General features: G+C 38.4%; 1 protein-coding gene across 3 annotated transcripts; it reads left to right on the top strand.

Annotated features, from left to right (window-relative positions):
- Positions 1 to 5,179: 5,179 nt before the first annotated feature.
- On the top strand, positions 5,180 to 12,567 carry LOC149820195 (putative plastid-lipid-associated protein 14, chloroplastic). Of its 3 annotated transcripts, XM_089982661.1 has the most exons (14): positions 5,180 to 5,330; positions 6,929 to 7,289; positions 7,438 to 7,481; positions 7,555 to 7,633; positions 7,728 to 7,844; positions 7,979 to 8,161; positions 8,458 to 8,544; positions 9,254 to 9,360; positions 9,501 to 9,588; positions 9,662 to 9,742; positions 9,866 to 9,942; positions 10,753 to 10,888; positions 11,603 to 11,665; positions 11,751 to 12,567. In XM_089982661.1, the coding sequence occupies exons 2-14, from the start codon at positions 6,942 to 6,944 to the stop codon at positions 12,375 to 12,377; spliced, it is 2,037 nt and encodes a 678-aa protein (XP_089838787.1). In that variant the 5' UTR covers positions 5,180 to 5,330; positions 6,929 to 6,941; the 3' UTR covers positions 12,378 to 12,567. The 3 variants fall into 3 exon arrangements, with proteins under 3 accessions (XP_089838787.1, XP_089838788.1, XP_089838786.1); XM_089982662.1 differs by lacking the exon at positions 5,180 to 5,330 and having other exon boundaries at positions 6,700 to 7,289; positions 11,773 to 12,113; XM_089982660.1 differs by lacking the exon at positions 5,180 to 5,330 and having other exon boundaries at positions 6,702 to 7,289.
- The last annotated feature ends 1,907 nt before the right edge of the window (positions 12,568 to 14,474 follow it).

The following is a 14,474-nucleotide window of genomic DNA, read 5'->3' as shown; positions in this document are numbered from 1 at the left end:
TATAGCCCCATGTGTATTTATATTTATTTTCTTGTCCTTTCGTTAATATTCAGTGTTTTTGTATTGGTGTAATGACGCCAGGGTTCACTATACACAAACATTGAATAAGAGTTTTTAGAATGGTTATTGTAGGTAGTTATGTTAATTGAATGTATAAAGTGTATATCAATGGTCTTTTCTCACATGTTATTTTCATTAGATGAATGATATGTTTTTGTAGTTAGTGTAAGTAGTTAATGATGACCTCTAAAAGGTTAAAATATGTTATCTTAACACTCATTACCCTACTTGAAGATCTATAGTGGTCTCCAAAAATAATAGCTATAAGAAATTTATGGCTTTGATATCTTATAAAATTGGATATGCAAAAAAAATCACTGATCCTCCTATATAGTTGCTTTCCGAATGTAGATAGCCAACATATATGGATTTCTATGTTGGACGATAATAATGTAAAATCGATGTTATTTAATAGCAACATTTACTTAGTTGCTCATAAAGCAAAAGAAGTTGTTGCTTGCGAATGAAATAATGAGAATTTTATAGAAATTATCTATCTATCTCAAGCACCATTGATCAAGCTCGATCCTTTGGTGAACATCCAATTATCCCAAGCAGTGAACAATATCGATGTCCCAAACATTGAGCTCAGGCACGTGGATAGCATGCTGTTGGCTGAACCGATTAGGGATATAGATTTTTGACATGCAGGTAATGAATTTTTTTTACAAATAACTGATGTTGAACCACATGAGCAAATCAGTGCCAGTGATATTGGTCGTAGTAATGTGAAAACAAACCTTTTAGACTTTATAATTTATGCTTGAGATATAGGTGTCATGATGAATGTTATATTTTTATGGTTAATCATAAAAGTTGAAAATACAAGAATGTTGCATGCATGAAAGCAAATAAAGCGATAGATATAATGAATTTTGATTTAGTTTGTGCAACAAAATAATCAATTAGTTATAGCATCGATAACGTAGATAGTGAAAAATCATATGATATCAATGGTGAAATGATAGGAGATGACCAAGACACTGATTGCATTGAACAAATAATGGTGGTTAAAAATATTGCAAAATGACAATTGGTAAGTCAAACCCTTGGTATAATTGTATAAGCTACATAAGCATTTATTGGATAAAAGAATTGTTTTATGTTTTTATATTAACGAGACTTGATTGAAAAAGTTCTTGTTGAATGGATTCTCATAAAATAAAGAGTAATTAAAAATCATCGAAGTGGAGACATCTCAGTTGTAAGATGATGCAAGCCTATTATTTTAAGAATCAGGTTAGGTTGATCTGGATTCAAACTCCATTCAATCTGGAGCTTGTGGCTCATGGGACCCATACATGAGACCCAACAAAGAGGACATCCTCCCCTATTTATGGAGCAAGCTAAGAACACATAATCTCTTAATGGTCTAGGATATTTGTGGAGAGCCTAAATTTGGCTCAGGCCTAATTATGAATGATACAGACCTAATTGATGAAGACCCATATCTATTGTCTCGAGTACATGATTCAAATCCAATCATTGAAGACCCAAATCCAAATCCATTCGGTCCAAGCAAGAGGTACCACCTGCAACACTAATGAACAGGTGGGTTCCATGCTTGGGATTCCCCCCTTAAAGAAGGCATGGAAACTCAAGTGGAACCCACCTGTGGGATTTGCCTCCAGAAATATCCAAGGTAAGCTTAATAAAACCCACCTATTTGGCATCCCAGCCACATTTAGAGCTCAAGGAAGGATGTGTAGAGTGTCTTAAGTGGCTCTCTAAAGAAGGCAATTGGAAGGCAAAAAGGAACTCGAAATTTGGAGTGGAAGACCTTATTTTAGGGTTGGTCTAAATAGGCTTACCCAAGTAAAGCTCAAGCATCTCAAGGCTTAACTAAAATTAAGTTTTTTCTATTAATTTGATATTGTAATTTGTGTAGGCTTTAAGAGTCCTCTCTAGGCCTATATATAGGTGCTTGTTTTTAGCTTAGTATGTCGAATGAAATTGAAATTGCCTCTCTCTCTCTCTTACTCTCTCTAGCTCGAGTCTCTCTCTCTAGCGAGTCCTTACCTCCTTGAGTCATCTCTCTCTCTAAGGGCTAGTCCCTTCTCCCGTTTGAGTGTGTTGGGTAGTTAAACCCACTTTATTGGACCAAGCTGCAACCTAGTCTCTACTTAGTTTGGTGCAATCAAGTTCAATGCTATGACGGTCATGACCTCTCAATCCCAACTCGTGGAACCCAAGTCTTCCCTAGCTGAACCAACACTGTAGTAGACCCTCACCCACTTAGCCAAACCTCTATAAGTCGTTAAAACTTGTCTCTTAGCCAATTCCAAATTGTAACCTCACCAAAATCCAATTCTGCCTAAAACTAGATTTTTGATGGAATCAGTTTTTCGCCAGACTTCGCATCATCGCCCAACCTAGGTCGTAGAGCCTTTGGGTCTAAAATTTTGACCCAGCCCACTTTAGGATCTCTAGTTTCAGGCCACTGAATTTCAAAATTTATAGATTTCTCTGAAAAGATATCTCTATTTTACAATTCGGGTATACTGGAACCAAATCACAGCATGCCTGTAGAAAATCCTAAAAAACTCACCACTTGTCCAAGTTGTACCTCCCTCTCCCTATGTTGCCTAACCCTCAAATTTTACCCAAACCTTAGCCAAGTCAACCTAACTCCTATAAGTCATCCAAAGTCCCCTTATCCTAAACCTAGCTTAGAAGCTCCTAACCCAATTTAGACCCAGCCACATATCAACTAGTATTGGAGAAAATGATCCTTCATTCTACTATTTTTTTAAAAAATGAATTCTGCATTTGTTACCAAAATTGCCAACCGGCTCGCCAAAAAGACCATCATCAAACATAGTGTTGTTGAAAACTGCATGGCCAACCTCTGATTCATTGCAAGATTGGTGCAACAAGGCCAGTATAAGCCAACCTGCTGTCCAAGGTGGTTGTGGTCTCAAGAAGTGTGTTGATTCCCTGACATGCAAACCAACCCTGTTGTTGCAACACATTGACCAAATCGATGAGAGCAATCTTGTTGTTGTCTCTAAGGTTGACACAGTTTTTGAACAACTGTTGGAGGAGGTGCAATCAAACCTAAGAGCTTAAAGACTTAGTGTTCCATATCAATAAGCGGTAAAAGCTCCTTCTCGCATTTTCATGAGAAAGAAATCGCACTATGAGATATGTCATGCAAAAAGGTGATGTATAAGCCAATCCCAAAAAATAGACTAGGGTGCGCCATAGAATGCCTCAATGGCTAGAATCTAGAGTGAAATCGATGGCGCGGGCAATGTCATGGGACACCCATTGGGGTCCCATACAAAAATGAGCCCTTACGGAGCCTTGATTTGCAAAGACCCATGTACCATGCATGAGAATTGACCCGAACCCACCTTGGTAAATGCATTTAGGAAAGAATATGGAAAAGAAAGTCGGGATGAGCTCATGGATTGAAACCCCAATGACTAAAAAACTTAGCCTTTGTAAAGAGGTCTAGTCGACTCCCGATTGGCCGAAGGTCCAAACCAAGCAAGGAGGAGAAATCCAAATTAAGGACCGGCTCCAAAGTGATACTCAAATTCGCTTAGGGTACCCAAATGGTGGAAGGAGAAGAAGTGGGGTCGGATAAGGCTCTCACACCCTATATAGTATCCTATCATGGCCATGTTTAGTATGGACATAAGATAAATGTGGAATCCGAGATGATCAAGGCCATGTTCTCTTGACCAAAGCCTGCACCCACCGAAACCTTGGGATGGCTAGGTGGAATCAATGAAATTTTAGTAAGAGGATGCAGAAATATGGCTGCCCCTCGATGGCAATGTTGGAAGGATCCAAACTCATCTTTGTGAAATTCGAGAAAGTCGTGTGTGAAATTCGAGAAATTTTTAATAGATATGTAAATGCTACGGTTTCATTTTGGACCCAAACTTGGACTTGGACTCAGGTTCGGATTCAGATTTATAGCTCCCCATTCCTACTAGGCATAAATTTGTCACATAGCCTGGTCTACATGGATTCTGGAAAACTATATAATCCCCGTTGTCTCCGGGTTGATAACAACCCAACAAATCAGAGAAGTAGATCCGGAATAGCTTGTTAAACGGCCCAGAGCTGACTGAACGGATACGGATCCAGACCCAAACCAGCTTGGATAACCAGTTGACGTGGCAAATTAAGTAATTTATCTCAAAGTGGAGACTCTAAACCGACTACAGTCCCAACCTGGAGTCATTGTATTGTATGCTGTACTTTGTCTCAGAGTTGTTGTTACATGAGTTTGATGCCCACAGAGCTTGGATGAGACTCTCATGGTCATGGGAACCGTTCGCTAAGGAATGCAGACAACCCAGAGATTTGCATCGTCCAGCTGGTGGGACCCGCATGAAGGGTGCAAAATGGATCCGATGTGGTTGGATCTCCGATCTGAATCTGATAGATTATTCTCGAACAGCGACCTTAAAAATAAGATCGGAATGTGTGTTTAGATTGGATTCAGACTTGCATGAATGGGTGTTTGTTTTGCTGGATCTATATCTGGACCCGAATCAATCTGACCTTTTTCACTTTTTTCAGATACGACTCTTTCCTTTTTCTGCTAGATCCGGCTTTATCATCCAAAATTGAAATCTGAATTCAACTCCGCTGCCTCAGATCAAGTTAGAATCCAGATCAGTCTCACGGCTTGTTTGCTAGGCTGCTAGCATTTGGATTAGGACTGGATCTATTGCAATCCGGACTGTACTCAGCCCGTTCCCACACGCGACCTAGAAATGCAAATAGTACGGTTTGGGCTTTAGATATATGACTAAAACACGAGTCCATTTTTGTTGGATTTAGTTAGGAGAATCCGATCCAACTAGTTCATCATGCAGAGTCTGTTTTGTGACCTAACATTTGAATCTGAATCTAAAACAGGATTTGATAAGATCCTATTCTGATTACATGCAGTTGTATATGAATTTAGATCCAATTACGATAAATTGTTAATCGGATCTAGGTCAAATAAAGGCTGCATATCCGACCCGTTTAGCCAGTGGGGGAATTTTCTCGCTCTGGTATGTGAGGGCCGTCCTCATGCTACGGCAGCCCTTTGGAAGAAGAAATGGTGGGAAAGGAAGCTCTTTGGGGCTCCGGGCGGGGGCGCGGTGTGCCCGTGGAGCAACGCATCCGGCGTCCTCCACCACGTTGCTGCCACGCCTCCCTCTCTTCCGCCCCTTCCTATAAATACCTATCCCCCGCCTCCTCCCCTCTTCCGCCCTTTCCTTCGCCGGTCGACGGAGCGGAAGAAAAGTTCATGCTTCTACGTGAGCATTTTTTTTTCCTTTCGTTTTTTTTGCTCTTCAGTTCTTCTCTTGCTCCTCCTCCAAATCTTAGTTATTCTGAAAATTCGGGGCCTTTTGACTTCGTATGATCCGTTTGTTTGGTGGAAGTCCGAAGCCTATTCCGACGGAATAGCAAGCCTGGTTTGATCCCTCTGCAATCGTTTCTCCGGTGTGTTTGGGTTCATTCAATTGGGTGGAATTGGGAATCCATCTTTAGTCCAGAAAAACAAGTTTTCTGATGGATCTGGAATCCAATTTCTTCCAATTTGATGAATCCAAATATACGCTTTAAAAAAGGAAAGAAAAATGAGAGGAGCGTGTTCTTAACCATGCTACAGCTTAGAATTGTAGACTTTCCTCATCTTTTTCCCCTGGAACATAGATTCCTGAATCATGCAAGTTACAAAATCTCAAATTCCAGATTAAGTGTGGGATAGGAATGGGGTTTCATTTATTTTGAGTCCAACCCGCTAATAGTGTCATTTGAATCCCTCCTATGGTTTTGGAATCCGATGGTTTTACGAACCCTTTATTAGAGTAATACGTAGGTCCTAACCATCCTAAACGGTTCTAAAAAGCATAGATGCATCATCCAGGCATTTACTTGATCAGAATTTACAGATATATTCTATATAACCTAGCGAAAAGCATGTGTTAAAGGATGTTTGTCATGTTTTAGTTGTGCTTGTATAGTGATCAAGTATCATGATCTCATATTGCACTAAAACTTAATAAAATAATCAAGTTTCTTGATCAAATGAGTTTCATCCAAAGCATGCTTTAGTAACAGCTTGTCTGTAACTATGCGCGCCTGCGTGCGTGTTATGATATCATTCAGATCGACAGATTAGATTAAGTCCAATGGTTCCAATTTAATTTTAAAATTCAGTGAGGTACCATTTATGAAGGTTTGAATTTTAAAATTAAATCCGAACCAACGATTTGGATGTTGTCATAGATGGTTGCCTCCTTCCCGTCCGTTCCTCTCCCCCCCCGCCCTGCAGACACACAATTTTGTCACTAAGAATCATGTCACAAATTGTTATACAATGTTGAAAAACATGTTATTGTTTATAACAAATTGTGACTTTGGCTGTAGTTCTCTGTGAAAAAACTTCTGTTAGAGGTGCTATTTTTTGTGATATCTTGGATAAAATGCATTAACTCTATAACTATTATTAACTCAAGTTGAACCACGAAAACTGAATTGTATATAATTAAATTATAAAAATAAATTCATGATTGAATGATCACTCACTGGTTATAATAGTTAATAACTGCAGCTTGCACTTGAGAATCCAAAGATATTGAATACAGGAAAGGATGAAACCTTATTTTATTAGTTAGTTTCTGGGAATTCCTAGCACCATTGAGTTTGGAATGGTGAGGCCTATCCATTTGAACGAGCCCGTTGTGTTTCAAGAACCCTACTTGTGGTGCATATTAAACAATGCACACGTAAGCAAATGTGCAGAAACTATGACATATTGTCTTTCACAGAGATTTTTTTTGGTTGTTCATGACATGATGTATCTCATGTTTCTTAATTTTGGTTTTGTTACTGTTTCCTGGTTCTGCAGGTCATACACACTAATGGCTTTTTGTGGATCTCATTCAAGGAACTCAGTTCAAGGCAATGATTTGGTAAATGCAAATAGAGTTCAATTGAAGAAACCAAATAAATCATTAATAAGTCTAGGCACTGGAAGCATCTTGCTTAGACCAAGTTGGCAAGGATCCTTCCACTTGTCCTTAAACAGAAAACAAGCAAGATCTTCGAGTAGTAGACTTCCAGAAATTAAATGTTCTGCGGAACCCCATGGAGGTGCAACTTGCATGGATACTGTTCTCAATGAGGAAGAAAGGGTACCTGCCATCACCAAATTCAAGATGTCTGACTTTTCCTTATGCGATCATGTCAGCATAGGCCTTGCAGGCAGGGTATGCTCCCGGTCTTAAGTCTGTGATCTGAATGTTGAGAAGCAAAGTTTCTTCAGTAGGTTATGGTGCATATAGTATATTATCTCTTTTTAAGTGATTGATGCAGTGGTTTATTTTAAAATTAAAATTCTAATCAATGTTTGTTCAGGGGGATGAAGTGATTTTTGAAGCCATTGTTAGAGACCCTGGCAGGTAAGTTCTATTCATTTCTGAGATAAAAGGATTAATTAAAACTCAAAAACTTACACCTTTTTCTTTAAAATAGTCCTCTATACAAATCAAAAGTTGTACTCCGTCAACTTACTAGCTCTCAAGCACAACGAAGAGGAAGGCGTGCGTTAGAGGTGGATATTTTTATTTCTATCTTGTTTTTCTTGTTGTCTAATAATTTTCTTTATCTTGGATCTGCTCAGTGGTTTGCTGCTTTATGATGTGCAGGTGTTGAAGAAGCTTGCCCGTCGCCAGCTTATGTATCATTCATATGCAATGCAGGTCCATGGCTATGTCTCACCATCAAACAGTGCAGATCATGGTTCTTTTGTTCTAGTGCATGGAGTAAGTGGCCAAATCTGAAAGGATCATGTGTTTGGAGTTTAAAATGTTTCTGGCATATGACATTTCCTTGTTGACAATATTAGTGATCTTTTGACCATTGACTGGCTTGATGCGGTTGTTTTCTTTTTATATAGTATCATGGGAGCTACTCTCTGCAGCATTGGCTTCAGCTTGCAAACTGGCTTCCTACCTTAGAGGCTACTCTAGCATTGGATGAAGAGTGTGCTAGGAGAGTGGGTGATGATAGAATTGGAGGACCTGCTGTTACTCGACAGCTGAGATTAATTAGAATTCTAATGAGAGATCTTTTGATTGGGGTAAGCATTTTGTCTGCCTTTTTTTTGTTTTTTCCAATAAGCCATGAAGTTACATCTTTTCTCTTTTTATGCTTCCAATGAACAGAAAACTTTTTCATGGTTTGGAGTCTTTGGACTACTTATTGAATTGGACTAGTTTGTTAAATGATTGATCTGAGTGCAATTCGTCTGTCCTTGGTTCAGCTGATACTTAAGTTTTCTGCTTTGTTCATTAACTTTTCATGATCTGTTTTGTTCAGAGATCTTTGCTACCAACCTAACATCAATAACAGAATTTCCTATGTCTACTAATTTAGGTCAACTACTTGCATAGCCATGGACTTGCACATACAGAGTTGAGGCTAGAAAATGTGCACGTCAGCCCAGTGGATAGACATGTCAAAGTAAGTTGTTGATGTCATTTATTACTTGTCACTATGACCAATAGCTTTTTATCTTTTTGTTGTTTTTTCATCTGGATAATTATCGATTGCAACCACTAGAGAAATTATGTTATTTTCTTGTTGTTAGGCTTGTCATAGTCCATTGCTTGTATTGCTTTACATACTGCAAGTTGTTCCATTCCTACTGATGGCTTGATGAGAAGCCAACTTGTACAGAAATATGCAAATTAGCTGCAGCTAAATTTTCTGAGTGTTATTCATCAGACACTTTTCTAACTGATGTATATGAAATGTGGCCATGAACAGAAGTAGCAACCGTAGATGATCCAGAGATCACTTTCATTTTTTTCCAAAATAACTAACCGAGCTTCAACCATGGGTTTGAAAAATTGTAAACTACTCATTGTAACCTTCCTGCATCTACAGCGATCCTTTTCTTTTTTCAAAGGCAGTTAATTTATAACTTAGGAAAAAAGAAATAGATGTTGTGCACGTTTTGGAAGGGTTTATTTTTATCTCAAACCATGGCAATTTGGTGATGTGCCTCAAATGCATCATGAATTTTATCAACATCATGTTCCATCAGATATCTAACACAGCGTATTGACCCATGCTAGTTATATATTATCATGGTACTTTTATTATAATCTTGAGTTTGTGTATTCTAGCAATGATGTGATTTTGTCTTTGGCGAACTTCTATCTTGCAGGTAGGCATTCTTGGAAATGCAGCTGATTTCTGTGATGGAAATCCAAGTGAGATTACACCTGAGGGAAATGCTGACAGGCGGAAAATGATGATTGCGTTTGACATGAGGTGGGAGAAGTTCGGGATCTAATTTTATTCTTGAGCTGCTCACTTATCTAAACACTTGTTTACTTTGAACTTTGAACTGATTCCTGTTTTCCATACCAAATGAAATATGATATATTAGTTGCTTGTTTTCCATGGGGCAGGTGTGTGGGATTCATGATGGCAAAAATGATTTTACGGGAGCTCATGGATCCTTCCATCTTCATGAAGTTCAAGTCTTTCCTGACAAAAGTAAATGCTCTCTCTCTCTCTCTCTCCAAAAGAGCGGTAGCGGTAGATATAATCGTTCTATCTGTTAATGCAGGGAAATGATCCATCATGTTTGCGTGAGTTTCTCTTGCCAATATTAAGCAGAAATTCTCCTTCAGGAAATTCTGGGCTTCAAGTTCGTATCTGATTCTCTAACTTCAGTTTACTACCTGCTCATATAAGTCCCTATGGATGATTACTTATTTATTTGGAGTAAGATGCAATTCTGGGTAACTGTCTGAAAGTGATTGTCTTTTAGATACTTGATAGGAATTGGGGTGCTGGATGGAACCTTCTCTCGTTAATGCTTGCCACAAAACCTTCCGAGAGAATAAGGTAATATTCTTTTAGTTGAACTCTCTGGTATATCATGATGTAACGTAAACTTATTAGTAGATTTTTTCCCTTTTGATAATTGAAGTTTCAGTATCAAAAGATATTGCTTCTAGTTATCAAAATGTGTGCAACTTCCTCTCTTTTTTTCCAGGAAATATCAGCTCAATTCCATGTAACTTGATTTTCTGTAAATATTCATCAGAAGCAATGGATTTCCAATCACAACATTTGTTAATGTTAAAGTTTTTTTTTTTTTCATCTAAGGGGGCATGCCATTCTTTTTTGGGTTAGATGAAGATTGTTAATCAGTAGATGTGTCAGAACTAAGCATCAATTGAAAACAAATATCTTGTATCTTCCTTACTGTTTTCCCTAGTCTAAGCATTGCAATCCTCCTTTCTTTTTCCTTTTTCTTAAAAAAGAATCAGGTGTGAGTTTTTTTCCTCTTCATAGAGAATATCACATGTAGCCTTTTCAAAACCTGATTTGAGCTTACTACTAAACTTCATTCGAGGAGCCCCAGGTCCGTGACATGCACAATGCTGTCTATACTGACTAGGTTGACCTGGCTATGCTTTTATTTGGGAATTGTATTCAACCTGACTCCTGGTTAACGCTCAACAGAATGCTTGTGTTAGCTGTGACCAACTTTGTCAGAGTAACTTGACTTTATTATGGTTAGAGCATTGGCTCTAAGTTCATCTTAAATACTTCCCACATCTGCTGGTTGTTCAAATGCAATTATGCAAAATGTTGAGAAAATTGTTGTCTTGTGGCTTTAGTAACTTGAGGCGTTGCCTGTGCTTGCAGTTGTTTAGATGCACTTAGGCACCCCTTCCTATGTGGTCCAAAGTGGCGGGTGGATCCATCAATTGATATCATTAAGTGGGGTTTGGGTTCAACTGCTGTTCGGATCACAGAAGAATACATATATGGTCGTCATCAGGTAAGGATGAGACATGAAAATCTTCATCATCATTTTTGCATGTTCACTTCATGTTTCACCACCTTGGATCACTCCACATGATATGCATACCTACAGTTTTTAGTATTCTGTCAACCACTAGCTTGTTAGTATGACTTAATTAATAATCTTTTTATGCTTGATATGAATGGCCTTTGGCTTTCTTTCATAGATCTATATAGAGAAGAATGATAGGTTACATCATGCATTGGTAGATACACTGCAATAGTATCTATGCCAGGGATGTCGGAAATGTTTTTTTAATCCGATACCTATTAAGTGTCCTTGTAATGACATGGAAACTGATCCTTGCTTTTTCCAGGTACTCACTAGTACCAGTTGTAGACTTTTATTTCCATTGATAACTGTATAGATAAAGGCAGACAACTGAGACAGTAGGGTTAATATGTATACTTGTATACACAGTTGGAAAAATGAAGGGTGATCTTTTAAGAGAACCTCTTTAAACTCGAGGGTGGAGTGATTAGGCGCTATCCATCTGATGATAATCTGATAAGGTAGTTGTGTGGGCTGATATTTACACACTACAACAACTGCCAATGCCAAATGTGGTGAATATTTCAGATGGATGGCACACATTGCTCTTTAAAAATTGATCTTACAACGACCTCTATTTGAATCTGGTCGCGTGAAAATTATTGAGAAATGGTATTGGCATTCTTTTTTCTGTAACAGCGGAGCAGGTTGGCATACTTCATTGAGCTCATGGAGATGCTTAATCCTTACCCACAGTTGAAGGTAAAACTCTTTGTACTATTTTAGTCATTTGTTAATCTGCATTCTTCATGGCAGCTCTTAGGCTCGACATTCTTGTTAACTGCAGAACTGGACCGAGTTCCTGCCAGGAAAATGGCGCCTTTTATACTGCACTGGTAGGCACATCGGCCTCACACTGCGCCAGCCTTCCCCAAGCATCCTTATTGGCAGTGCACATCTCACCTTTTCTCCTTTGCCGGATAACGTCTTCTCAGTCACATCCACTATATACTTCACTGTCATATCTAGCCCTCAATGGCCACACAACAAAGTTGGTGCTGCTGGAAAACTACAGATAACTTGTCAATCTAAGGTTGTGGAAGGGAATCGAATATACTGGAGTGAGGAAATGGATAACAGGCCCAGCTTAATCCAGTCCAGTTCGCAGGAATTGACAGCTAGAAAACCTACTGCCAAAAGAGTGTGGAGGCGAGCAAGCCTGGTTGATGATATCCCACAGACGATTCCTGTTGCCAGCCTCTTACCAGGAGAAATAGAGGTGACGATGAATCTGGATGAAGTTCCAGGAAATGTAGAGCAAATGAGGAAGGTCTTGCACGAAGTCCGAATGCAGATTCCGCTTGAGATGTTTGATATCTCGAAATTAGTTTGTGCAACATATTCTGACTCAAGATTGCTGGTTTTGCGGAGTGTTGCGGGATCTGCACTCTTATTTACCCGTACACCTGCATAATCTTCAGGAGTGTTGCCTAGTCATGTTGGCCAAGTTAATCTTAATCCTCTTAGCCAAGTTGTAAAATCTTCATTTCCCAATTCTTTCCATGGCCTTTGAGAGAAAAAAGGGCCATTATCCCTTTCCATTGTTTTGTATATTAACCAAATGTTTGGTCAATCTTTGCCAAGAAATATTGCATATTTTTAGTTACATCAAGGAATGGCAAAGTCATTTAAAAGTTTGTCTTGAAGTTACGGATGACAAACTGTCATGGAATTTGGTACTTGCACGTATACACTTGTTTTCCAACCACTCACACTAAGTGGAACTTTCACGAGGAGTTTGATTGCGGGGATGACGATATTTCCTGTCCTCGCAAGACGTGGGCCAACGCACCCGCGCAGACATGTGATGCACAGGACTTGCGAACTCCACATTCTGCTGCGTCCCGTGTGGGAGCATCCCAAGCTGTTCCAGCCCCCCCCCCCCCCCCCCCCCCCCCCCTGGAACGGTGCTGGATGCCCCTTAATGAAAACACACACACAACCTCCCCCTTGGCGCACAACCTCTCCCTCCTCTCCTGCACTGTGCTCTCTTCCCCTTTGTGCTCCTCTTTATCTACGTAGCCAATCTGAAATTTTCAGCAACTCCTCTCTCTCTCTCAACCGGACCCAGTTTTATGGTTAGGGTTTGTTAAATCCATTTTTTTTAGATATGCCTAGATTTTAAGGGGTTTTGCATTTTTATCTTTATTTTTACAATTGATTCAGTCAATGCATACAAAATCAGATATTTTTTTTCCAAGTATGCTGAGATTTTAAGGGTTTTGCATTTTAATCTCTAATTTTGCAATTTATTAAGTAAATAAGGCTAAATTTGAGTTTTTTTTTTTGAATGCTTAGATTTTGGGGGTTTTTGTCCATTAAGCCATATTTTTGAAAATTATAAGTAAATGCATGCAAAATCAATTTTTTTTTGGGTATGCTTAGAATTTAAACGTTTTTCATTTTAATCTTGTTGCAATTTATTGAGTGAATGATGCTAAATTCATTTTTTTTTGGTATGCTTAGGTTCCAGGTCTTTGTGTATTTTAATCCCTATTTTTACAATTTGAGTGAATGTATGCAAAATCTTACTTTTTTTAAGTTTTCTTAAATTTTAGGGATTTTATATTTTAATTATTATTTTTGTAATTTATTAAGTGAATAATGCTACGTCTGAGAATTTTTTAAGTATACTTTAGATTTTAAAGATTTTGCATTTTAATTCTTATTTTTACAATTTATTGAGTAAATGATGTTAAATTTGATTTTTTTAGGTATAATTTAGATTTTACGAGTTTTGTATTTTAATCTGTATTTTTATAATTTATTGAGTCAATGTATGCTAAATCCAATTTTTCTTATACTTAAAATATGAAAATTTTAAAATCAAAATACACAAAATTTAAAGATTTGTGTCCGAGTTGTCCATAATGAGAATGAAACACCAGATACATAGACAATAGTATTCTAATATGGTCGATGCAAACATTAGACAAAGACACCATGTAACTGTCCTAAATAGGGTTAGAATAAATCGGGACAGAACATGGTTTCCTTGTCCAGCGCTGTCCCAAATCAAACACCCCCTTAGTTAAACTAGTGGCTATTCTCACAAATTACAACTAGAGGTGGACACTGAATGGAGCAGAGATAAGTTCAAATTATAGACCTGCGAGAGCAATCAGTCCTAGGGAATGACCAGTTCAACATGTGCGCTTAGGGTTCCTTTTCTAGGTCAAATAAAATAGCCATACTGGCAAGAGAATCATTATTATAACTGTGGATCTTGGGTCCAAATACTAGTGGGAGCTATCCTTGGCTATTAAAAAGAAGGGACCAAGAGGGGGGAGAAAAAAAAAAAACTTTTGCAGATCTAAATCCAACGAAACTGATGATTGCACAAGACAAGCGTAGCTTGACAGAGACATCCTGGTATTCTAATCATAAATAGGAATGTAACAATTCAGCTTCGGGTCAGAAATCCGACCAAATCCTATTGTGTTCAGTCGGATTCGATAAGCAAAACCAGACCCGAATGCTCAGAGGACATGGATTCGGTTGAAACGTTCTT

The sequence above is a fragment of the Nuphar pumila genome, chromosome 12 (genome assembly GCF_984573655.1).
Source record: "Nuphar pumila chromosome 12, dmNupPumi1.hap1.1, whole genome shotgun sequence".
NCBI classification, from domain to species: Eukaryota; Viridiplantae; Streptophyta; class Magnoliopsida; order Nymphaeales; family Nymphaeaceae; genus Nuphar; species Nuphar pumila.
Note: the sequence above shows the minus strand (reverse complement) of the source record. Positions and strands in the feature narration are given on the sequence as shown.